Source organism: Rhyacophila brunnea, unplaced genomic scaffold, assembly GCF_057557595.1.
Source record: "Rhyacophila brunnea isolate RB1 unplaced genomic scaffold, BYU_Rbru_1.0 scaffold_4, whole genome shotgun sequence".
Classification (NCBI taxonomy): Eukaryota; Metazoa; Arthropoda; class Insecta; order Trichoptera; family Rhyacophilidae; genus Rhyacophila; species Rhyacophila brunnea.
This window is the reverse complement of record NW_028233068.1, coordinates 46007643-46032611: the sequence shown is the minus strand read 5'-3', so window position 1 is coordinate 46032611 and position 24969 is coordinate 46007643. Positions and strand designations below refer to the sequence as shown.

General features: G+C 34.4%; 1 protein-coding gene across 2 annotated transcripts in view; it reads right to left on the bottom strand.

Annotated features, from left to right (window-relative positions):
* Nucleotides 1–23911, bottom strand: part of RhoGAPp190 (Rho GTPase-activating protein 190) — a 36266-nt gene extending 12355 nt beyond the window's left edge. Inside the window, exons 1-24 of one of the 2 annotated variants that reach the window (XM_085953624.1) lie at nucleotides 23743–23911; nucleotides 20937–20977; nucleotides 20214–20349; nucleotides 18433–18545; nucleotides 17872–18016; nucleotides 16370–16575; nucleotides 15323–15568; nucleotides 14102–14202; nucleotides 10935–11150; nucleotides 10306–10465; nucleotides 10125–10219; nucleotides 9848–10034; nucleotides 9243–9358; nucleotides 8002–8151; nucleotides 7700–7781; nucleotides 7245–7359; nucleotides 7044–7153; nucleotides 6628–6722; nucleotides 5392–5538; nucleotides 2649–2793; nucleotides 2455–2561; nucleotides 1282–1454; nucleotides 922–1096; nucleotides 77–171 (exon numbers count right to left, since the gene is read on the bottom strand). In XM_085953624.1, the coding sequence (XP_085809750.1) occupies nucleotides 77–171; nucleotides 922–1096; nucleotides 1282–1454; nucleotides 2455–2561; nucleotides 2649–2793; nucleotides 5392–5538; nucleotides 6628–6722; nucleotides 7044–7153; nucleotides 7245–7359; nucleotides 7700–7781; nucleotides 8002–8151; nucleotides 9243–9358; nucleotides 9848–10034; nucleotides 10125–10219; nucleotides 10306–10465; nucleotides 10935–11150; nucleotides 14102–14202; nucleotides 15323–15568; nucleotides 16370–16575; nucleotides 17872–18016; nucleotides 18433–18545; nucleotides 20214–20274 (3040 nt within the window). In that variant the 5' untranslated portion in view covers nucleotides 20275–20349; nucleotides 20937–20977; nucleotides 23743–23911. Of the gene's footprint in view, nucleotides 1–76; nucleotides 172–921; nucleotides 1097–1281; nucleotides 1455–2454; nucleotides 2562–2648; nucleotides 2794–5391; nucleotides 5539–6627; nucleotides 6723–7043; nucleotides 7154–7244; nucleotides 7360–7699; nucleotides 7782–8001; nucleotides 8152–9242; nucleotides 9359–9847; nucleotides 10035–10124; nucleotides 10220–10305; nucleotides 10466–10934; nucleotides 11151–14101; nucleotides 14203–15322; nucleotides 15569–16369; nucleotides 16576–17871; nucleotides 18017–18432; nucleotides 18546–20213; nucleotides 20707–20936; nucleotides 20978–23742 lie in introns of those variants that run through there. The other variant, XM_085953623.1, reaches the window with a different exon arrangement.
* Between the last annotated feature and the right edge of the window lie 1058 nt (nucleotides 23912–24969).

Sequence of the window (24969 nt, the reverse complement as noted above, 5' to 3'; positions counted from 1 at the left end):
GAAAAGTAAGAAAATGGGATAGAATTTTTAAAAATAAATCGTTGATAATCAACAAACATTGAAATTTATTTGTTACCTTTCATATAACCGCCTCTATGGTTTATGTTATTACTGTCGGGCTGAGAGCCAAGCAAGAGATCTAAAGAACTGGGCAGCTGGTATCCTTCAGACCTAGAGATCATAGAAACAAAACACATATTGGATAAATACCAGTTGCGAACACTATATCAAATGATTATTTAACATTTAACGTTTACGTAGACTCATACAAAAATGTGGTCAGTACTAGAAATAACACAAATTAACGTATAATTCTAATACGAATGTCAAATCATAGATAAACAGATAAGGCCACTCACTTCTCACTTATCAAGAATTACAAAATAATGAGTTAGGGGAATGGACTATATTCACCTTAGAATTGAATACCCCATTTGTCGGTATATTTAAATTGCATTTATCTAATCTCAAGGAATTTTGGATTATTATAAGCATAAATGACAAGTAGAAATATATGGAAGGCAATGTAATAAATTATTTAAATATGAATAAATATATACGAATCGTACATTATAAAAATAAATTAAAAATACTGTATTTTTAATGCAAATGTACGCGTGTGGGGAATTACTTATTAATAATATGTTAATTAGTAAAATAATGAAGATGAAACAAAATTCAACTTCAAGTCTCATAAGAATGAGTTATTTTCACAAGCACTTTTCGCCACTGACGAATAAATTACAATGAAATAATATAGTTTCTCATTATGTTATGCTCGTGTTCAAACCCAGTAGCTGTGACCGACCAAACATGATTGAAAGAACTAAGATGACCATCCCCTATTTCTCTCACCCAATAAGTGAAACAGTGAGTGACAGGATGCAACATTTCTTATTATAAAATCTGATGATGTTTAACCTGTGATTGAGATGATAGCTGTCGGCTCTGGGAGGTGGCCTCGGCCTTGATTCGGCCACGTCTGGTAATCCACCCCCTACACCAACCACATGAGGTTCTTCTTCTAAATGGAATGCTCTTTCAATTTCTCCTTTCTTTTCCCAAACTTCTTTGAAGAATGGTGTGTAAAACGCAGCTGTAATGAAAAGATAACACCACAAATCAATCTTATATATTCCAATAAAGAAATCTTAATTTTTAATTGCACAAATATGTTCCGGAGACACAATATGATAATTGATGGCGACATCACATTTACTTGTCTAACGCTACATAAATAGAAATAATCGTTTTAATTCTAAATGTGGAGTGTGTACTCACAATTGCTATGGCAGGATGGCGTGTAAGTACAGAAATGTGCAGCAAGTCGATCAGCGGACGCGTTCCCTTCCGTGAGCAGCATCTGCGATAGTTCGGAACCGAAGAAAGCGCCCGCGCCCTCCGCCACCGCTACCACTTGGATCGGCAGGTTCGGAATGTTCATTGAAAACGCACTGCAAAATTAAAACAAATTTATATAAAAATTGACATCAACTGGAGATAACGTCCAGGCCAGGGATATGATAGAACGGAATTGTTTAGTTAGGTCCAATGTTAAAGAAGAGATGCGAACATTTAAAATTGCGACAAAAATTATTTATCATCTGAATACGCGAGCCGCGAGCCACATTAAAACGGTACGGTACGGTGAGCTATGGGTAGGGTACCGCTGCACTATAGTATTGATTTATATTCCAACTTAGGTTAAGATGACACGTATATGCAAAGGGAATTAATATTTTTCAACAGCAGTTAATTATCATTTTACTGACTACCGCTAATGACATCTAGTGCAGGTAGATAGGTAGTACATACATTAAATTGGGAGTAGCACATTATAAGGTAGCATCAAATCAATGAAGGAATCTTTTGAGAGTAGATTCCATGGTGAAAACAAATCTTTCTTAGATAGTTAATTTTCTTTGATTTTGAGAGTACATACAGTTTGAGATTACTAATAATAAGGGCGGCAATTGATTCTGTTAATGAGCACCACTAAGCTTAAGTACATCACTGATTATTGATTTCACGTCGTTTTTGTAATTACCCATCTGGATTTTAATCTGTCATCCAAGTAGTTACCTGAGATTTTACAAAATGTTCCAAGGGTTCCACAAACCAATAACAGTTTAAAATCACTGCCCGAAGATATCAGTCAGAAAGGATATTTGTATATTCATTCATTCCGCCCATGTCCGATCCATATAGGATCATATGGGCCTCCACATAGAGGAGGTTTGTATTAACAGATTATTATTTTTTATGAAAAATGGATGTCAGCCACTTGCTCAACCTATTAGGTACATACTCTGACTCATACACAAATTGAAAAACAATATGTGTACTTGTCAGACCCAGGATTCGAATAATGGCTGGAGCATCTACGGTACCATATCATTTCACAACATCAAAATTAAGTGAACTAACGATATTGCCTAGTATAAAGCTACTCACTTGAGTGTCGCCAGACTGGCTTTACGCTTTGCAGAGTAAACTAGAACGAAGCCATGGACTAATTCGTCACGGAATTGATTAGCGCCGTGATAGCTGGAGATTATCACCTGTAATTAACAAACACACACATTTAAAACAGTATAAAACAATAGATAAGTGATAAGAATAACGGAGAACGTAGAAGGTTTTCTTACCTCAATATTTCTCTTGGAATCCCCGAGGAATGTGTCGATGAGCAAGGAACTGGTTCCAGTTAAGCAACATGATGGGTGCAGTAATAAAGGTGCCAAGACATTCTCCACAGGATAGGGATCACCGCAGAACAAGCACATGATAATTCTGAAACGATTGTAAGAGAACAAACTATAAGTACTGATCGTAACATTGTTACTACATAATATAATAATATATTGATTGTGATATTATTGTGATCTACCTATACCAGTGATCGGCAAACCGCAGTTCGCGAGCCACATGCAGCTCTTTGGCCCCTTGAGTACGGCTCAGCTACAAATGCCCTCTGCCCTATTGACATGGCTATAAAGAAGAAGCAAAGAAAAACGGAAGACGAAAACCGTGAATTTAAAGTTGAATGGACCGAGACTTCCGCGTTTATTCAAAACTTAAATGGTCTTCCGACCTGTATTATTTGTTGGGAAAAATTGGCACATTCAAATTTAGAGAGATACTTTACAACTGAACACGCGTCATTTCGCACTAAATATCCTGTCGGTGATGCAAGGAAGAAAGCAGTTGAGGAACTTTAGAAGAGTTAAGAAAAATCAAGTGCTGTATTTAATTACTGAATACAATCTTCTAATAATGTTAATATAGCAAGTTTTGTGGTTAGTAAAGAGATTTCTAGAGAGGAAATCCAGAGTAAATTGAGAAGTCATCATTGATGAGAACCTGGAATCGTGCTTAAAATTAAAAACAACACACAAACCTGATTTACCCAAATTATCCAAGGAGATGCAAGACCATTATTCACATTGAGTGTTTGTCAACCATTGTCATGATTTAATTTTATGGATACCTACCTTACGTACAATTTTATTTTTATCAATTCATAAGATCATTATTACGTATGCTACGAGGGTGGGTCAATAAGTCCTTAGAAAAGCCGACAGGTGGCGCGACTAGTACTGTAAGCGGTTTGTTTTCATGCAGCGGCACTACCGATTCAGTATGCTGCGAAGTTTCAATCAGATTGGTCGGGTTGTTGTGTGTTTCTCGTACATTTAAAAAAAAAATTTGCTTGTGGAAAATGGAAAAATGGAAAATTGAGTTTAGAGCTGTTATTAAACATTTTAATATAAAAGGGTTAACAGCAAAGGAAATAAAAAATGAGTTGGATTTAGTTCACGGCATATCTGCTCCTTCACTTGCAACTATTTATAACTGGTTAAATGAATTTAAACGTGGTCGTACATCAACAAAGGATGAACCACGCTCAGGACGTCCTGTAGAGGTGACTACACCAGAAATGATCAATAAAATCCACGATATGGTGTTAAGTGACCGAAGATTAAAGTTGAGTGAGATAATTGAGGTTACAGGGATCTCAAAAGGTAGCGTCATTTCTATTTTACATGACAAATTGGGCATGAAAAAAATTTCTGCAAGATGGGTGCCGCGTTTGCTCACAGTCGACAATAAACGCAATAGGGTGGTGGCCTCTAAAGCCCTGTTGTCGCTCATGCAACGCAATCGGGATGAATTTTTTCGTCGCTTTGTGACTGTAGATGAAACATGGATACACCACTATACTCCCGAGACGAAAGAACAGTCAAAGCAGTGGATTGCGAAAGGCGAACCATGTCCAAAGAAGGCGAAAACCGTAAAATCAGCTGGTAAGGTTATGGCTACTGTATTTTGGGATGCACGTGGAATTATTTTCGTTGACTATTTGGAAAAAGGAAAAACAATAACAGGGGATTATTATGCATCTTTATTGGACCAGCTAAAAAACAAAATTGAAGAAAAACGGCCTCATTTAAACAGGAAAAAAATCCTCTTTCATCAGGACAATGCCCGTGTTCACACATGTTTACGATCAATGGCTAAAATTGAAGAATTGAAGTTCGAATTGGTCGACCACCCACCGTATTCGCCAGATTTAGCCCCCCAGTGACTTTTTCCTTTTCCGAAACTTAAAAAAATGGCTAAGTGGACAACGTTTTTTTTCAAATGAAGAAGTCATCGATCGGACAAATGCTTATTTTGAGGACCTTCCGAAAACTTATTTTTCTGACGGTTTAAAAAAAAATTGAGAAACGTCTAACCAAGTGTATTGAGCTCCAAGGAGATTATGTTGAGAAATAAAAAAAAAATACAAAAATAAAAACTGTTTTAATGCTTTTTTCTAAGGAATTATTGACCCACCCTCGTATCAAGTTTTATTCAGTGTACTTATAGTTTAATTAAGACTTAAAACTTTAACTAAAGTCTATTAAGTTAATAGATAGTGTAGGTACCTACATATAATTTAAGTTTAAGAAATTTGGCTCTCAAAATAAATCTCAATCGTTGTACTATTGATATTTGGCTCTGTTGACTAATGAGTTTGCCGACCACTGACCTATACTAATATTATGTAGTACATATTATTGAAATGTCTTCGATTTAAAAATAATTATGCATTGATCAGCATTATGACTATTTAGCAAAATGGTTAGATAGCAGCTGTAGAATGATGAGGTGAGGTGCTGGTAGAGATCCATATGACAATATCCAATCCAATCGTTGTTCATTGTAAAAATTCAAATTGAATCATTGTATTTTTTTCATTCTGTATACATGTCCACTTTTTATTACTGTATTTTATGTGGACAAAGTCACGGTTATTATTTTATAAAATTGGATAGAGAACCGGTGCTTTCATATTTCATGGTTGTAAGATATAACAAATTTTATATGATAAAAATGTGGAATGACCTGATGTCAGCGTGGAAGCAATCAGCTAATGGTCTGGTGAGAGGCGCTCTGGCCGGTCGCGCCCTGGGTAATCTTCTCAAAGCGGCCGTGGCTCCCGCATTTGTTCCCAAATCTTCACTGCGGCATTCCCAATACGCCCAATGAACACTGAAAGACCATCATAATATGTAATGATATTTTTAAGAAATGATAAATCACTCTTCATTTCATAATAAAGTAAGTAATAATATGTATACACACTATAGACAAAACTGTGGAATTTCAAAAATTTCACCAATTATTACATTTAGTACACAAAATATAGCTCTGGGGACACTGTTTCGAGTGGAAAGTAGAGTATCCCAGAAGAAAGAATTCTATTACAATGACTTCAAACTAATTGCAAGGCGAAAGGATTACTTTTGTGTTTCAGGATAATAGGAAGGTAACTTATTATGTCTTCAACTTTCCTTTCAAATCGTCACAAAAGGTACCTATCATAAAAAATATACTGACATATGTTTACATATTATTAATGTATTTGTCTGCCTTTATACATTTACACAGGCTACATTTGCATTACATATAATGTTTAATGTGTTGTACCGGTGTTGGTTCCGGTACAACACTAGGTATGGTACAAATCGTATCAATACAGTCATGTATCTATACATGCGTATACATACAATACAAATTATGTATATTCCTTCCAATTTTGAATTTTTATCGCGAATGAAAAGAAAGTTTGCTTATTTCGGATTCGATTTTAATTTGGTGAGCGTTTGTTTGACTTTTACTGTTGTCAGAGCTATTTTTATTTTTACACAGTTATTTTATAGTGAAAAATGTACCCAATTATTATTGTTTTGTTAAATAAAATAAACTTATATTAACCAACAAATCGACCTTGTGCGAAGTGGGGTACTTCAACTAGTGATTAATGATACAATTTACAAATACTGATTAGTAACAAATGCAGGTTTCAGGGTTTAGCTGCACTTTTTATAATCCACGGAATAGGATATTTGAGTGAATCTAAAATTATGTTGAAGTACTTGCAGTTTTTGATGGATGATGGATGCAGGTGATATGATAACAGATTACAAATACGACAACACAAAAAAACTTGTAATTAATTTAAACAGTACGCCATGAGTTTTTCGTCAGTTTCATATATCTAAGCTGCCTAAGAGATATGTATAACTTTTTCGATCAAATATACTTTGCAGTTAAAGAATATGTGCAGAGGTGTAATACTTTTCACTGAGGCTTTGTCCTTCATCTTGAAGTTGTCTAGCTTCCTGCTCTCCTGTTCCAGGTTGCTGCACCAACATTATCACCATAGGCAAGCCCTGAAAACAAAAGTAAAGTTTAATACCATGTCTTTGAATAATAGACGATAATGTTTTTGTGAGTAGGTATATTATAATAAAAAGATAAATTACCATTTCCATTTCTAAGCATGGCATGTGAGTTTCCACCATGGATGTTAGTTATATTAACAGACTATTTTAAATATGAGACATGGTTTTAAGCCATTCGCCCAAAATATTAGATCATTTCCCTGGGTCAGAGTGGAATTAGAACACACACCCAAGGCTTCAGAGACTGATCTGAATTAAAACCAATTCAATTCTAATACATACATTTATATGAATGCAGTGGAGACTAACCTGATTGTTGAGAGTATGATCATCCTGTTCCAAATTAGAAAGAAGACTTCGCTCAACGGCTTCTCGGACATGTTCGAATGTTTCCTGATCCCAGTACACCCAAAAACATCCTGTAAATATGTAACACAGTTTATGTAATGTAACTCTATGAAGGAAACAAATATTTTTATGTATGGTGATGAAAAATAAATTTTCGCATACCATTAGGTCTGAAGTTAGGAATGTGATGGTCTAATGCGGAAGCTGACCGACAAGAAGCTCTCCCGCTCGATCCCGTTTCAAGTCTTCGGGCCACTTCCTCAGCAACAATGGAAGACTGTAAAGTATGGATCGTAAAATACGTCAATATAGTATTGTTTGAGACAAAAATAAAATTGAAAGTATAAAGATTATTACTATCTTTCAATATAAATGAATTACATAAAAAGTCATAATTCATAATCAGCTGTAAAAGCTTTATTTCTGTAGTCACTTTAAAATTAGTGAAGAATGGGAAGAAAATAATATCCGGACTATATATACATGTAAAGAAAAATCGGACATATTTCATATATTCAAAATTATAGTTAGTGCGATTACATACATGACATACATTGGTGACTAATGAGTAATGAACTTTGAAATGATTTAACAATTCAACTTAAGTTTTTATTTACCCCTAAAATAAGAAGATTCAAGTTGTCCGTATCCGGGTCAAAATCCCAATCGGATCCTTCTTGACCATCACCTGTCATCGAACTGAAAAAAAAATAGTACAATTAATATTCTCACGGTTATGTGTGAACATTGGGTATGCGTGTTATATTGTCGTTCACATTGCTAACCTCAATTACAGATGGAAGGACGATTTGGCTAAAGTGAATTATTTATAGGGTTAGATTGTTTAGAAATACATATTCAGCGTCCTGTCCTAAAGATGCATGTAATAATGTAATAATGTGCAGCTTTATTAAATTACCCTAGTGATTGCGTAAGGGCGGTAGGTGCAGCAACATCAGCGCAATTGGGGAGCGCTGGACAATGTTCTCTCAACGGACAGTGAACGAATCCCAAATGCTGAAACAGAACCAGCTTTCTGTCTTGTTCCGCCTTGTCCAACATTTTGTATCTGCAATAAAGATATCCACATTTGCTTTCATATTTTACTATTACAGGACAGGTATAGCCAACCAAAAGCGAAATTTTTTGTGGCAAGATTTACATAATAAATATTGTCAGTTTAAACGACTAACTTATTGTAACAATTATAATACTCAATACATAAATACGATAAACTACCCTCGATAGCTGCCATATACAGCGTGAAGGAAACTAATTTCAAAATGCATCTGATATTAGCGCAGGTTGTATCGAGATACATACTACGTCAGACTCCTCCCATATCTTGCTGCCCTGGACCGCAATTCCTGAATGAAGCTGTGCAAAACACGTCACCGAACCGCTTCAACTGAAGCAAGTAAAATTTTTAGTTTTACAGGAGATATTGTGTGCACAGAGCTTCGAGTGAAACGGATACACGGCATATAAGTGCGAGTGAGAAAGCATTCAACATGCTTATACCTATGTCCATGCGTTAGAGTAAGATAGAAAGTAAACATGTCGTGACGGACCTCTTGTCAATTTCATGGAAATTAAATAACATTTTTATCCATTTTGGTAAAGACTTCATATTTAATCAGCACTTACCGTTAATTTTGCATTATTAAACCATTCATTGTTGAAGTACGCAGCCAATTAATCTTTAAACAAGCTAGTTACGTCTCCAATATAACAATATTACAACACGGAAATTCCGTTGTATTTTGCAAACTAACATGTGTGTTTGTATAGTACAAAATCACAATAAAAATTTAAATGAGGATTTTAACACAAAATAACACGTTCAACGGTAATAGTTATGTAAAAGACAAAACACAATAGATGTACATACAGCTGTCTACAATATTACGTTGACATTAGATCTGACGTTTACCGTCAGCGCCTCTAGCGGCAACGCATGTACCTAGCTCAACTCACCCGCAGTGGACAGCGGCGGTTGACCTTTAGTATGCTACAGTGTAGTAGGTTTGCGTAATGTTTGCGCAACTGGTCACTTGTGCTTCATAGTGCTTTATTCAGGAATTGCCATCCTGGTGGAAGATGTTTTAATTAAAATATACACCTAAGTATAAGGTGTTATCAAGAGTTATAATATAATACCTGAAGTCATCTTGGAGAACATCGGTGATTTCTTTGATATCGTCTTGGGTGATGGTTCCCGAAGGAGAAATACTTTTCAAGTGATAGAATAGATCTGCATGCTCTAAAAGCAATTCCTAAAAATATAAAAAAAAACACTTGTTTTCATACATCTTCCACACTTCATTACAATTCACTCACAACTAATTTATTGCCAATGTAAACCACACTAGATTGGAAAATTAAAATTAATAATGAGTTGGACAACCTAGTCGAACAGCATACCATTGGTAGATTGTGTAGACTGTGATGGACGGGCCATATTGAATGGAATGATGAAAGAAAACAGTACACCAGAGATCCTGTCCAGGTGGGCAACACAGCGGAGTAACCAAGAGGCAGACCTCCAAAGAGGTTCTAATAAGAAATGATATGAGGCCATTAATAACCATACATTTCAGAAAGGGCAAAAGCACACCCTGAGATGTAACATCAAGATATAAAAAGAAACCGATTTATACAAAAGATAATTCATTTTCAGAATGGGTAGCTCTGCTTAATAATATTTATAAACTATATGGATGAATTAATTCACAAATAGATATTCTGTATCAACGAAAAGTAACCTGGAAATTGTGCTTAGCTGCCTGGTGTAAATCCCTTTGGTGCTGATCATAGATGGCAGTCTGTTCTCTCTCGCTTAAAGCTTCAAAGCATTCCCGGCCAAGGAACAGCACTCGAACCTCCGCCAACCTTTTTCCCGGGGTAACATAGCCGGTTTCTTCTAGAAGTTGTTTGAATTGACGACCCCATCTATTGTGAAAAAGGAAAGTATGTATATAATGTAGAACAATCGTAAAACGCATAAATTTTCATACATTTTCGTATATCAGTGATGCTTACTCGATGGTTCTCTGTTCTTGCTGAGAGTCTTGAAGATAGGTGCGGAAGACTGCTGTAGCTTCAGTGGTTTCGAGTACATCAAACGGAATAAGAGGCTGAAAAATAAATTTATTATATTTAGTAGACAACAGCTTATAAGCAAACATCTTTGTTGAAGATAAAGTCAGATTAAGTATGGTACCTTCTCCCCATCTTCATCGCACCCGTCTTCCTGACCTTCCTCATCATCCTCATCTGAGGCTCCAGAGAGGGCATCTTCAGTCCAGGGGGCATCCGATTCTAAGAAATATCTTCCAGCTTCCGGATGGGATCTAATTTGGCGAACTACGTGGGTCCAATCACTGTAAAATCCAAATGAAAACTTATTTCAAAACCTGTGCAATTCCATTGTTATAAAAAGGCACTAACTTTACAATTGCTATGTGCACAAAACTGTAATATTCACGAGACAATCAAACCTGTAACTGTAATGAAATGAATGTTTTGAAGTTACAATTAATACTTTGGACGCGGAAGACGCACCCGGCGCGTAATGGCCAGGCGGCCGATCGATGTAATTAACGTGCATTTTAAAGGTGCTAATTAAAAAATCATTATCTACTCAGCAGCGAATGAATTAAGCAAAATTGTCTACTTTATACTAACAGTATATAAAAAAACAAACAATAAAAGAGAGATTTTCAACCGGTGTGTCGAAGTGTCCTCAAGTGTTTACCAATGTACATTCGTGTTACAAGTTATGTTAGGTACTTGAAGTAGTGAATTTCTTGCATATTGTATAAGTAACAGAAATCTTGGTAAATCACTAACCTTTCATGCAAGTTATGCGTGTCGAGTCTGAGCAATCGTAAGGCTTGTGGCAATCTGGCAAGATGTTTTCTCAGTCGACCAGCAAGACGAGAGTCCCGCAAGGCTCTGGCATGCCGGCCTAATGCTCTTCTCAACGCATCTTCGCCTAGCGCTCCCATCAACGATGCCCATTCGTCCCTTGAGCCTAATCGACGTGATGCCATCGCCCACGTTTCTCTAAAATTGAACAAAATAAGATGAGAATCCTCAAACCAATTCTATAATGGTATGGTAAGTGTAAAGTACACTGCCTGGGTCACGATGGTCATTGGTTCAAGTCCCATCCAGTGCAAATATTATTTTTTGAAGTTATACTTCTTCTGGCGCATTTGGGAAATCAGATAAGAGTGTATTTTTGGCGTGTGACGGTGTGTCATGGCGGAGTATGACCACCATAATGATGAAGAATATCATAGATTTGACTAGGCGACTTTGGTCTATTTTGATGTCACTGCTTTTCCATATTTTATTGTAGCTTTTCATTACTCTCCTTGCGATCTGTGATTAATCTTTTCGCATCCTCCGATGTGTGTAATGCAAAAGCCAACATAAACAAAATCTTCAACCATTATAGGTTATAATACAAGCATTTGAAATGGAAAAGTTAACAAACCGAAGCGCTGGACAATTTTCTGAAGATAGTACATAACATAGTTATCAAATTTTATGTATTTTATAAAAATAAATGTGATTTTTGAAGTTATACTTCTTTAGGCGCGTTTGGGAAAACAGATCAGTGTATTTTTGGCGTTTGACAAAGTTGCGCGCGCAAATGTAACGCATTAATTTGGCATGGGACGGAAGTTTTGCCCGCCGATGCGACATAATTTATTTTGCGCGGCGACATTCGGGTGTTCTAAATGCTGGAGGTTTGTAATTTTCAGCTGTGGCTTGGGCCGGTTGGGTAAAGACTGAATGCTGCAACTTTTATTATGATTATTCATTTTTCATTTCGGTCCTAAGCGTACATGGGCATGCGCATAGTCATTCAATACCTACAACCACGTAAACAGCACATGTTGTAAACATAACCAATATAGTGTCATAATAAAAATATATATTTATAAACAAATTTCTGGAGACTAACATTCTACACTGTTAATTTATATTCATGAAACTTTATTTATATTGGAGTGTATATTTATTTTTCATTGTAAAGGTTGTGTATCAAGATTTGAGGCTATATTTTTGTAAGTATTATTTATGAGTAAAATTATATATCAATAAATAAATAAATTTTGTGAATGTTGAGTTGGTAAATAATTCAAACAATGGTGTGTTGTAAATCTACAATGTTTAGACACTTCATACACAAAAATACATATTTTTACGGTTTAGGATAATATTTGTCATATATCCCATGTCAATTTATTTAATAGCGGTTTATAAGAATTGAAGACAATAATAATTATTATGTTTCATCACAAAAGTCAATATCACGTTAAACCTTAATGATATTGAGCTACTTTACAAGCTGTTTGTTGGCGAATTTAAGAGCGGGCGATTCAGCTACTGCGATTGTGATGATGACACACAAAACTTTCCATTCGCTGAGAAGCCACAAGCTAGCGACTATTTTGACAGGACGTAGTTCTTTTTTTTACCAAGCGGTCGCCACTATCACTATTTTGACAGAACGTAGTTGCAGATCATAGACAATAGATAATATACGTAAAAAAGCATAGATAATATACTCAAGCTAGCGAGTTGAAATCATAATATTGTGTTGTTGTTTACTTTTATTGGGCTCTAGCGCTATGAAGTGGAACGTAAATAAACGTAAAATGCTTGGCGAATGTTTCCATTTTAAAACATCAAAATGAGTAGTCCGTTTTTTTACCGGGAGGTCGCTACCATCACTCTACTGCACAGACGCAGTAGGCCCACACGCCAGCGTGTAGCGTGTAAAGTTGACCGGCTTTCAACTTTTCGCGGTAGATTGTTTACAATCTGCTTGTTAGCTTGTTCGATGATGACAGTGGGCGACTTTACAGGCAGATTGTAAATTCGCCAACAAGCAGCTCGTAAAGTAGCTCAATGTCATTGACGCTTTAAACCATTAAATAGACTATGTTTTACTTTTGATTTGTAATAAATTATTATTGTTAACGAAAATAGTTCTACAGTCATCTGATTAAGCAAAGATGGTCGAAATAGCGGTTTGCTAAATTTTCTGATTTTCTGAAAGTTCCGCAATTTTGCAATAATATTTTGTTTTGTTACGTCAAAGAAGTATAACTTCTAACGTGCGTACATAAGTACACACACCAATTTTTGTATTCATAAAAGAAATGTAAAAAATAATACATCTTAATTCTCTCCTGAACATTTACATAAAACAGACATAGAAGGTTTGCACACTTAGTCGACGATATAGAAGGTTCTTTAGTTACACCAATAAGATAACTGAAGCAAAATATGCCAGTTTGTCATATGTCCTAGTTGCTATGTAACAAACAGTCCATATTATTTTTTCATTTGAAATGTTCTACGAAAGTTAGTGGCATAATATGGCGTAATAGGGAAAATTATCAGCGCTTTTCAAAAAAAAATATTTATTATATTGAATATACATAATTTGAAAACATCTCATCTCATAAAAAAATACGACACCTCACGGGACTTGAATCTGTATCTGCTGAATGCGCGAATCCAGCAGATACAGGTTCAAGTCCCGCCAGGTGTCGTATTTTTTTCTAGAAAAAGAATTTTTCTAGTGTGTATATGCATGAGATGTTTTCAAATTATGTATATTCAGTATATAGAATAATGCTACATTCTAAAATCTTGTGTCTTATTTGTTGAATAAAAAAAAATAGTTTATTTAAATTTATTATAGGTAAGTAAAGTAAGTATAAAGTCCATAGATGCCATAAGACGAAACCTGGTACAATAAAATCAATTCAATTTACATCAAATTTGCACTTGTAGAATTTCGAAGACATTAGCTTCTATGTCTGGGTGCTAAGATTGACTCGTGACAGACGTACACAGTAGACCATGCGTCCCCTTTTTGCTCCATTTTGATACATTTAGGCTCCATCTCTATAGAAGAAGGTTCTCTTCAACACCAATGGTAAAAATAATTATGTCGTATTAATGCGGGGATGTAACAGAACACGACATACCTATGATCAGTAATGTGCGCCCTAATGAGATGTTGGAAAGCTTCGGTGACTTCATCCAACTGTTCTCGTCTGACTCTCAAGGCCTCTTGATAACTGCAAATCTAAAAAAGAAATGAACTTATTAACCTTTTCCACTCGAAATTTTTTTTATAGGTACATACCACCCACTCGAGACTTTTTCCCGCACAAAGCATAATTTCAATATAAAACATTTAATTGGTGAAAAAAATGTAAAAAAAATTTTTTTTTTATTCTGTAAAATAAATTTATAATGAATATACTGTACTTATTTTTAGTTTATTTATAATTCTTCATTGTGTGGTATTTCACAAAGCAATCTCCAATATGTAATCCTGGCTTATCGCAGAATCGTAATGAAATAGCGGTATGTAGAGAACTGGCTATAAAGTGTAAATCGTCCATTATGACCTTAAATATGATACAAATGAATTGCCTTCAAATACACTTGTAATATAAGCGGCTGTCTCGTAAATTTCTTAAATTAGTTTCGGGCTCATAACAACTCATTCCCAGTGCGGTACACATTATCAAAAGATTTCTCAAAAAATAATAAATCGATACGTAATAATTTTCATTTGACTCATTAGAGTATTTCACATTATATAGGTTCCGAATCGGCATAATATACTAGTAAGTATTGTCATCAAAAACAGTATTCAAATATAAAACTGTAAACTATACGAGACGCCCCTGCGCAAGCGAGAACCAATAAAAAATATAAACACACTTCAAAATCATGCGTGACAAACACTTCACTCTAGTCTGGGAACGTTCAATAAATAAAATTTATGTGACAAAAAAACATTGCTTGCAAGCGACGACCTACGAATAAAAAAAGAGAAGATTCCGATAAAAATACTATGTTGAAATTAGGCACGCAGTATTCTTTTGCCGACTTCTTTCTCAGATAAATGTAATAACCTATTATTATTCATTCTAACTTGATTGAAATCGCATTATAAAAATTTCTGAAAATATTACAATAAATGACATTATAGGCGGTGCCGCCGCTACGGCGGCACTCGAGTAATACGGGAAACTTCTAATGCCGCCGATATGGCGGCACTCGAGTGTTAAGGGTTAATAACACATACACACAATTTGGCATAATAATTATATGTATTTACAATATTATATTTTATGAAATTGTATGACACTATTATATATATTACTAAATTAATTAAAATATGGTCATGATACCTTCAATCTGGTCTTCGCCCTGTCGATCATCTGGGCCAAGAGCACAAAAGCGAGGTCGACATTGACGGCCAAGTGGCTGGAGGTTTCCACCAAGGGGACGGCGGCACGCCACTCTCTCCGGGAGCTGAGCAGCCGTTCAGCTTCGCGCACACCCCTCTCTGCTGCCTCATCATTTTTGGTCGTCACCAACACTACGGGCTTTTTTGTTTTGAGGACTGTAGTTAGGATTCCAGCGACCAGTTCGGACTGTAAAAAATAAAAAAATGATACAGACAGTAATTCAATTCCACAGAAAGAAAAATCAGATACATTAAAATTGAATTTGTATATCTATATCTAGCAAGATCTGCAATGTTTCTGTTTAGTTTTCTCTCACTTCCCATATAACTACAGACTTGAATTTAGATACATAGGTGCTAATGCGGTGACAATACATTCTATTAAAATTTCAATCTATAAAAGTAATAATTTCTAAAAAAAACGATCCGGTACTCCAAACGTATTATAATGTTCTTTTAAAAATCTAACTTTTCTGTTAATGACATTATCAATCTGAAATCTTCACCATTAGATTCCTCATAAAAGATTTCCACATGTCATTGATCTACTTTGTGAGATAATGGAACTTAAACATTGCATTAATGCGCATTTTGCACAATATGTTGCGAGGGGGGAAGACAGGGCCCACTAGTATTACATAAATGGTTTTATAATTTTATAAAACTAGGAGAACTTAAAAATACACAATTTTATTGAACTTAAAAAAATTATTATTGAGCACTTATTACTTTGCTATGTAATTCCAGCGGCCCGGCCCTAATTAAACAACTGGCTTATTCTATTGATAAATAAAAAAGTCAAGTTACCAAACAGAAATTTGCAACTGTTCATTAATGAGTTAATTTACCCGTTACCTGTTTGAAACCACTGGGAGTTGTAAATTTATGAAATACAAATTAGATTATTCATGTCGTAATTTAAATTTGATAAAACGTGTTTAAGAGTTTTTGAATATTTATCGATGGAATTAAGACGTGAAATACAAACCTGCTTATCCCAAGATCTCCCGGGGACATGGCTGACATCATAAACGCAGAGAAAACCATCGACAGCCAGTCTCCCGTCGGGCAGTAACCGCTGTTCATACTCTTTCTCTATCCCGAGTTGGTTCTTGCAGACGTACATGAGCTTCTCAGCGGATTGTATCCGTAACGCTGCACACCTCTTGGAGTACGGTTCCGTCTTACCGCCAGCTGGAGGAACAAATTTAAATAATTCGACTGCGGACTGATCAGTTGGATTTTTTCAATGTGAATGTGAAATAATAGTTCTTCGTAATAGTTTTGATTTCGATTATGCGATGAGTGCATATGCAGATAGGTACATTCGTTCAAAGACATTCAAATCTCTGTCATTTTAATTCATTCAATTCGGTTAAGATTTAAGATAAGAGGTTGCGATCTTCACATAAGTAAAATTACATCTTGGCAGACGAAACCAGCCATGCTCTTAATTAAATAATGTGTAATAAATATCTAGTATATTCCAATTAATACCATATTACATTGGCACAACGCTTCATTTGAAAATTTTAATTTCTTTCAACAATTGACATTCTTTCATATAATATTGTTGGTGCTAACCCAAGGCGTAAAGGCTCGATGACATTGAACTACTGTACAAGCTGCTTGTTGGCGAATTTACAATCTGCTTGTAAACTCACCCAGTTTCATCATCGAACAAGCTAACAAGCAGATTGTAAACAATCCACCGAGAAAAGTTGAAAGCCGAACTACTTTACACGCTACACGCTGGCATGTGGGCCTACTGTGTATGCGCAGTAGAGTGATAGTGGCGACCGCTTGGTAAAAAAAAGAACTACGTCCTGTCAAAATAGTCGCTAGCTTATGGCTTCTGAGCGAGTGGCAAGTTTTGTGTGTCATCATCACAATCGCACTAGCTGACTCGCCCGCTTTTAAATTCGCCAACAAGCAGCTTGTAAAGTAGCTCAATGTCATCGACGCATAAGGGATATTTTGGCGTAAACGAGTTATTCATTAGGTTAGATGGTTTAGAATGTCATCTACTGTGTCCCAAAAAAGCGTCAACAAGAATTATTCTGTGAAAAAGTTAGTCAAAAATATGTTTAATCCAATAAATTTCTATATTCAATTTATTCCCTATGCCGTATTCACTTTGCTAACTAGATATTATGCAATTGCCTAAATCAGTAAGTGTGAGTTTCAAATTCCACTAAAATTATCCATAGAATTGGGGAATCAACAATTTTTCCTGAACAGATATGACATAAAACTGAAAGATTGTTTGAAAAGGAGCGGATATAATCTCCTTCATATCCATTGTGACTATAATTAAGGAAGTGAAAAGTCATAATTCAACTAAAATGTGGAATAGTAGATTTTTTCAATAACCTATAAGAAAACTTTAGTGGGATTTGAAATTGAGAAGCTTATTTATCGATTGTATTGAGGTTGTAAATTGGAAGTTTCGGTTTTATAAATTTTGTTACGGATCGAAAAGAGTATCACCTTTGAAGGGTTGAAAGCACGCATCGTCCACAAACTCGGTCTGCTCCAAAACATGAAAGCCCACTTCCTGATCGTCCACTTCCTTACTCACACTACCCCAGTACAGGAAATGATCGTTGTTCACCACTCGCCCACTGAAATCAGTCTGCAGACAAAATAATAATAAAGGGTTATTACAGTAACTTTTCTCATCTTTCTTTTGACCATATCCGATCCTAATAGGATCATTTGGGTTTCCTCAGAGTGGTTGTTTGTTTTAATAGATTTTTGTTTTGTTGTACAATTAACCGATATATAAGACTTTATAATATACTTTAGTATATTTCTAAAAAATGTTGTTTCTAAGGTTGTATTTTTTCATAGAAACTCGTGATCCACCGGGTACCACCATTGTAATACCTCCCAGCATTACCGACCACGTGGTAAATTGGGTGTTTAAATACTCCCTTAAGAAATCTCATTTGACCGTGTGCCATTTTTACAAAGATAGCCAGTAGTCATTAGGTTACAACGGTTACATTATCTTGGAAAGTTCTTTGATAGTGTAGTAAGTGTACAGACCTGACTTAGGACAGATATGTGTTCTGTGGTGTAGTCATCTGCTTTACATCGAACGAATCTGTTGCAGAGACACGATTTCCCGACTCCAAGCTGTCCTTTTTCTTTTTCAGTGCCTATAAGACAAGAATATTTGTTGAATACATAGTTGTATCAGATATTAGTTATATTAGATATGATTTATCGCTTAGCATTCAAATGAATTCCAGACATCATGTCTGCAGTGCCCAAGTCCAAGGTTACACAATACGATTGTAAAAGTTTTTGTTTTATTTACGCCCTATGAAATAATTTCTTAACAAAAAAAACATAAGTATAAAGGAACATCTCGAAAAGCTGATATGACAAGTTGGCATAATATGCTCCAAACTAATTTGCATGAATTTTTAATATAAACAATAATATAAAAAAATTCCTTTGGTAACACATTGTCAGTAATAAACAGTTTTGAGAGATGAGATAGCCAAAGATGACAGTATCCTTGTGACTCATTACTCATTTACGCATGTCACCAATAAAAATTATCTGTAAAAACCGGATGTATAGTTTTAATAATTTCATTGCGTGGTTTCAAATACATAATAGTATTTATACAGTTCTCGTGTGACTTTTGAGAGAGACATTTGGAAGTGTCTTAAAAGGTCCACATCCGTGGTTTAATGTTTGTCCAGTTTTTACTGGAATACGTCTGAACTGGGTATTTGAGAGGACATTGTCTCATCGAAATACATAAATGATTTGCCCATTTATGCTATAGGGAGGCACAAAGAAAGTTTATACATATTACTTTTTCAAATAACATAAAATGAAATCAATAGAAACTGAAGCAAAAGTTTAAATCAATTTCTGTTTTTAAACAATGACAGTGGGTCACAAATTTAGCACTTTTTAAGAGTAAGCTCCAATGAAATGCAAAAACTGCAGCATCATTTGAGAGCACTTTTTTGTGCAGAACATAATAACTATTGATTTCAACATTTTGCCAAGTCTTGTTTTCAAATGATCTATTATTATTATTCCAAGAAAAAAATATGCATATTTCTTTATTTTCATTAGTGCTTTTGGTGTTTGTTAAATCAGGCAAAAACATGCAAATTTGGTATATGGCTAAGAAAGTAATATTTTTTACATAGCTAATCTGTTAATAAAAACCTCCACTCTGTGGAGGCCCATATGATCCTATTAGGATTGGACATGGTCGAAAGTTAAAGAAAAGAAATGTGGGCGTAAGACGATTTTGGAATAAAATGTTTATAATTTTTACACAAAGCATTTATAAGTTTGCATCCCTTTCCACGTATACAAAGGTGAAAAATGCTCTTCATTCATAATTTATTTATGTCCTTAAATCTGTTATACATAATTGATCCATTTTAAACCATGTAATTGTTTTTTATCTCCTTTACTTTGTAAAAATAAAACAAAAAATATAAAAACCATATACTTGTAACTGAAAAAGTAAGATATTGAATTTTAAACACACAAAGATTTTTTTCAGTTGCCTCCGTCAATATATAGTGATTGTTTAGTTCTTATATTTAAAAAAAATTATGGCCACTATTTTTGGTGTCCTGTAATGATTATTACGTAAATGAATATATGATCTTTTAACGTAAATACTGTCCGAAAAGTTAACAGGGAAGCAATGGGCTGTATTAACATTAACGGGTGGGGTGTAATTGCGGCGGGGTAGGTAAGTGTGTAGATAACCAAGTGGTTCAAACAGGTACTATTACAAATCAAATGATAAAAATTTTATTTTTTAAAAATTTATTATTTTTTACCTGACAATCCAACCACCGAAATAGTTATCATCCGGCCAGCAGCGTCCGCCTTTCGTGCCATTTTTGTTTCTCCTCCTCTTCAAGGCCAAATGATTCTTCCACAACCTTACATTAGTTTCAATTAGCTAAATACCTGCTGCACCACGAATATCAAGAATATTTGTTGAGAGTATTAGACTCGGGATGAGGACACAAACATTAGATTTCTTTACAGAATTTATTTTTAATTAACTGACTCAACGAAAGTAGTTAGTTAATACGAGAAAACATTATTCACAAAATACTTTTGATTTATGTTTAATACTGTGAAGAGTTTATTGATTTTTGTTCATATTATACATTACTATTATAATACTATTTTAGTAGATTAAATAGTAAGGAAGAATAATACTAAATAGGTAATTACAGAATAGTTGAGTATGATAGAATTATTATTAGCTTAGTTTGAAAATAATAAAATATTTCAGAGAAGATTATAATTTATTTTTACATACGTATATCAATTTATTAAAAAAATATTTAGATATTAATTTCAATTGAAAAATAATACGACATGTTTGATATGAGAGTTGCGAATGAGATTCAAATGATTTTGATGAAGTTGAGACGGTTATGTTATGTTGGTAACGGATTGCTTTTCGGAGACCATGAAGTCGGTTTCATGTATCAACCGGATGGAATTCACCATTTCGATGTTCTGGTTTTCAACTCGGACGCACTTACGGGATTGCCAGCTATGTAATGATGATAAATACAGCCGATACCTATAAACATAGGAAAACAACAAATAATTGTGATTACCCATTACAGAGTCAATCAATTTAACAACTAATTCTGTGTGCAAAAGGAAAAGGGAGATAAGTCTAAAGTCACTACGTTTCAGGAGCCTAAAGAAAATTAAGTTTTGGACCTCTTTGTACGGAAACTGTTTCTGTAATATTTACTAACTAATTCAACGTAGTTGACTCATCCTTTTCTCATTTATGCATTATAGTAAATTTCGTATATTAAAACTCATTTTTCAATGTTAAAAATTTATCTCACAGAAATAACTGGCGTGAATACTTGTGCAAACTGCTATAAATACTGAAAAGTCTTTCACGTCATGAGCCTGATTTTCATGTCATTTTCATTTCATTTTCATGCCTGAAGTCAGGTATGAACGCATTAAATAAAGTTAAAATATTGCACACGCATGCATAAATTGTATTTCAAATATGTGGTAAAAAAAAATACTGTATTTCTAGCTTGCTATCTATAATAGTCCAATTTACTATTTTATTAGTAATGCTACAATATTCTATGTTTTCTTTTTATTCTCAATATTTCATTCGCAGTAAGCACATTGATAGTATTTTATTCAATATTCATATATAAAAATCATATAGTTTGAAATTCAGTAACCTCCATTAAATTCTTACTTTTTTCAATATTTATTTTTAATATATAAATTGAGTAATTTGATCCTTAGAGGTTCATATGGGCCTCCACAGAGTGGAGGTTGTATTAACAGATTTTGTTTTTACGATAAATGGATGTTAGTCAATTACTCAATCTATTACGTCCATACTCTGACTTCAACCACAAATTGAAAAACAATACAGGCGGCCCTTGACTTTCAACGTTCTACTTTCACACAAATCGCTATTTTGTACATATCTCAATATTTGTTGATAATGCAAAAACTGTGCGGTTCCATGTCACTCCTCTCTCCTCCGCGACCCGTCACCTTCTCAAATACGTAAAAGAGTGGTATTCAACTATCTCTTCATAAGTTTATAAAGAAAATACTTGATTGCTAATACCCTTCCTTAACTTTATTACACTCATTGATAAATAAATATTTTGAAGTACCTACACTTTTTGATGTTTTTTTTTACATCCTACTTTCGAACATTCAAACACATTTTCAGGAACCAATTACGTGGGAAAGTCGAGGGCCGCCTGTATGTGCATTTGCCAGACCCAGGATTCGAACCTGGGAAAGACAACATAATAAACTGACACTTAAACCCCTTGGCCATCGTCGCCATACCTACTCAGATAACTTTAAATGAGTTTTTTTTTATTAATTTTAATGTCATTAAGGACATTTTATTTCGCTCATTCTAATTGTTTACTAATATGCAAAAAGAAAATATTTTATTTTCAATTTTAAATGTGCTTGACGAGTTTTTGTGATTATCTCAAAATGGAAGAATATGGTGGTTACCGACTTTGAAACTAACGTCCTCTTAAAGCCTTTGATACGTTATAATACAGGAGACACCTTTACCAAGTTTCGCACAGTATAATTTTTGACATTTAAGAATGATTTTTATGTTTTATATAAGGCAACCGTGGCGATCCATTGGTTGGTTCAATGGTACGAGGCAGTGTGCAACCATTGAGCTAATGATATCAATATCGTGCAGTTTACTTCACAAAAATAAAAACTTACAGTGAGCTCTGTACTATTTTTGCCCATATGGATATCTCTGTAAACGGTAATGACAAAATTTCAATCAAAAATTATAAAGCTCACTGTAAAATATGTGGTTTGGTTGCTAAAGTATCAATTTTATTTCAATAATATTATTACGCAAAGAGTACACAGCATCAATGATTAAAAATTCACTACATATATCATTTGATTCATTATAAGGCATAAAGTAAATATTTTGAGGCTTATCACAGAAACAGGAAGCCCGTAAGTAGGAGACAATAATCAATTCACAAACTAAAAACTAGGCTGATATCAACTATTGTGAGTAATATTATTTCCATTTATCAAGTTATAAAAATAAGTGATTCATGGCATCAAAGCATGCAATTGAAATCCGGGTGGTTTCAGTGCATGCTTTAGACAGGTGCCCATTTTTACAAAATCAAACCTGCAGCATGATGACCAAGACATGAATGACTGTATTTATAAGATTTATTGAAATTTTCATGTTATGTAGTGGCAGATAGTATTTACAGTTATCGAAATGTACAATGTTCTCATTTACTTATTCGGTTTTGGCGTATTAGATTGTGAAAACGCGTAGTGTCTATTCTGGAGAGCTGTCATTTTCGTATACTTACTTAAAAATAATTCAATGCTACGGAAAAGTTCTACAAGAGCGTTCAGTGCGCTTTTTAGATCACTTGGAAGAAATTACATATCGATATTGACAACAAAATTATATATTTACATGTTTTAATCACAATAAAAATTGTGACGAAAGATGTGAGATGTAGACATAAGTCAATGCCGCACGGCAAGACAATAACTTCTAAGCGACTTCAAATTCATCGCAAGATTTAAAATTGACAATGGATAGTTGGGATCCATGTGACATCGGTTATAACAACAATTAAATGTTTAATACCATAAAATTTAACGAGGAGGGAGTGTTTTTCTTCAATGTAGATTTGTCAAATTAGGGATGTCTGCCAGACAAACATAGGTTTCTTTCACCATCAAAAAGTCATGTTTAAGCAACGCATATTATGTTAATCAGTATGTCCATTCAAAATAACGACAATTATTTAACAGACTACTTACATTAAGCATTCAATGATTATTTAATTCGGCACGGCTATCTAATATTAACAGTGTACAATTCTGACACAAGTGAGCTTTATTGTAAATTTCAGTGATACCAATGTAAAATATTCAATGCAATAGACGGCATAGACAAACATCGTTCCACTGCCTTGTTGGGAGAAAGTGTGGCAAGCGTAAATATTTTAAAACCCAGCCATAACCAATCTTTGAAAATTGGCTATGGAATAGCCAATCGAAAAGTACGTTTAAGGTTGTTCATTTTTGTATTTTTCGTTTTTCATTAGAATAGATGATGCATGTATATTATGAAGATATTAAAATAATTTAAAATCTCAATTAAACCAAATTTATTTATTTTACATAAAATGAACATAACAAATTATAAATTCAAAGCGTTCAGGGCATGACATAAAATAAGTGTTCACCTAAATTCACCTCACGTAAGTGGAATATATCAATATCCGAACCGATTTCATTAAACATGGTTAAGCTTAGTATTGTGAGGGTATGCATGGAAACAAAGATATTGCATGGAAAGATCCAGAAGCAAAGAAACAGTTTAAAGGCTATCCAAAATAAATACCCATCCCAATATAAAAATATTTTGATTTTTGGAACAGATGAGGTTTCAATTCGTTGTAGTTGTCGTTCCAGTGACCATTCTAACCAAAATGGGCAGATAGGGATCTAGCCCGGTGGCCCGAGCTTAGGGGGTTGGGGGGGGGGGGGGGGAGGCGGCAGGTTGGTAGGTTGACCAGCTAAATGTTATGAGCAGAAGACAAAAGCGACGAATATTGACTTTTGTTTTGTCCATCTGTTATGTTTCTTAGGTGCATTGCATTATCCTTTTGTGACATCATTTAAACTGATTTATTTTATCCTAAATCCTATTGCGCAGCATCTCTCATTTAAATGTAGCAAAATGAACAAAATATAAGGTTTATCTCATACATTAGGTATTCAGAAATCGTCTGAAAAACTTTCAAAATCTTTTGTAGGTATGCACTTCAAAATTAAAAAAAAATATTTATCTCTTGAATAAATTTAAATCATTGATTCCCAATCCATGGGTCACATCAATTATGATGAAATTTAACATTTTCATAAACTAATAATTTGTTTTATGAGTAGTAAAAGAAGACGCCTGCCATTTTATTTTAACATAATAACATTTAAATGTATGTAGCTACGCGACATATACTATGTTTTCTTCGATTTTTTATT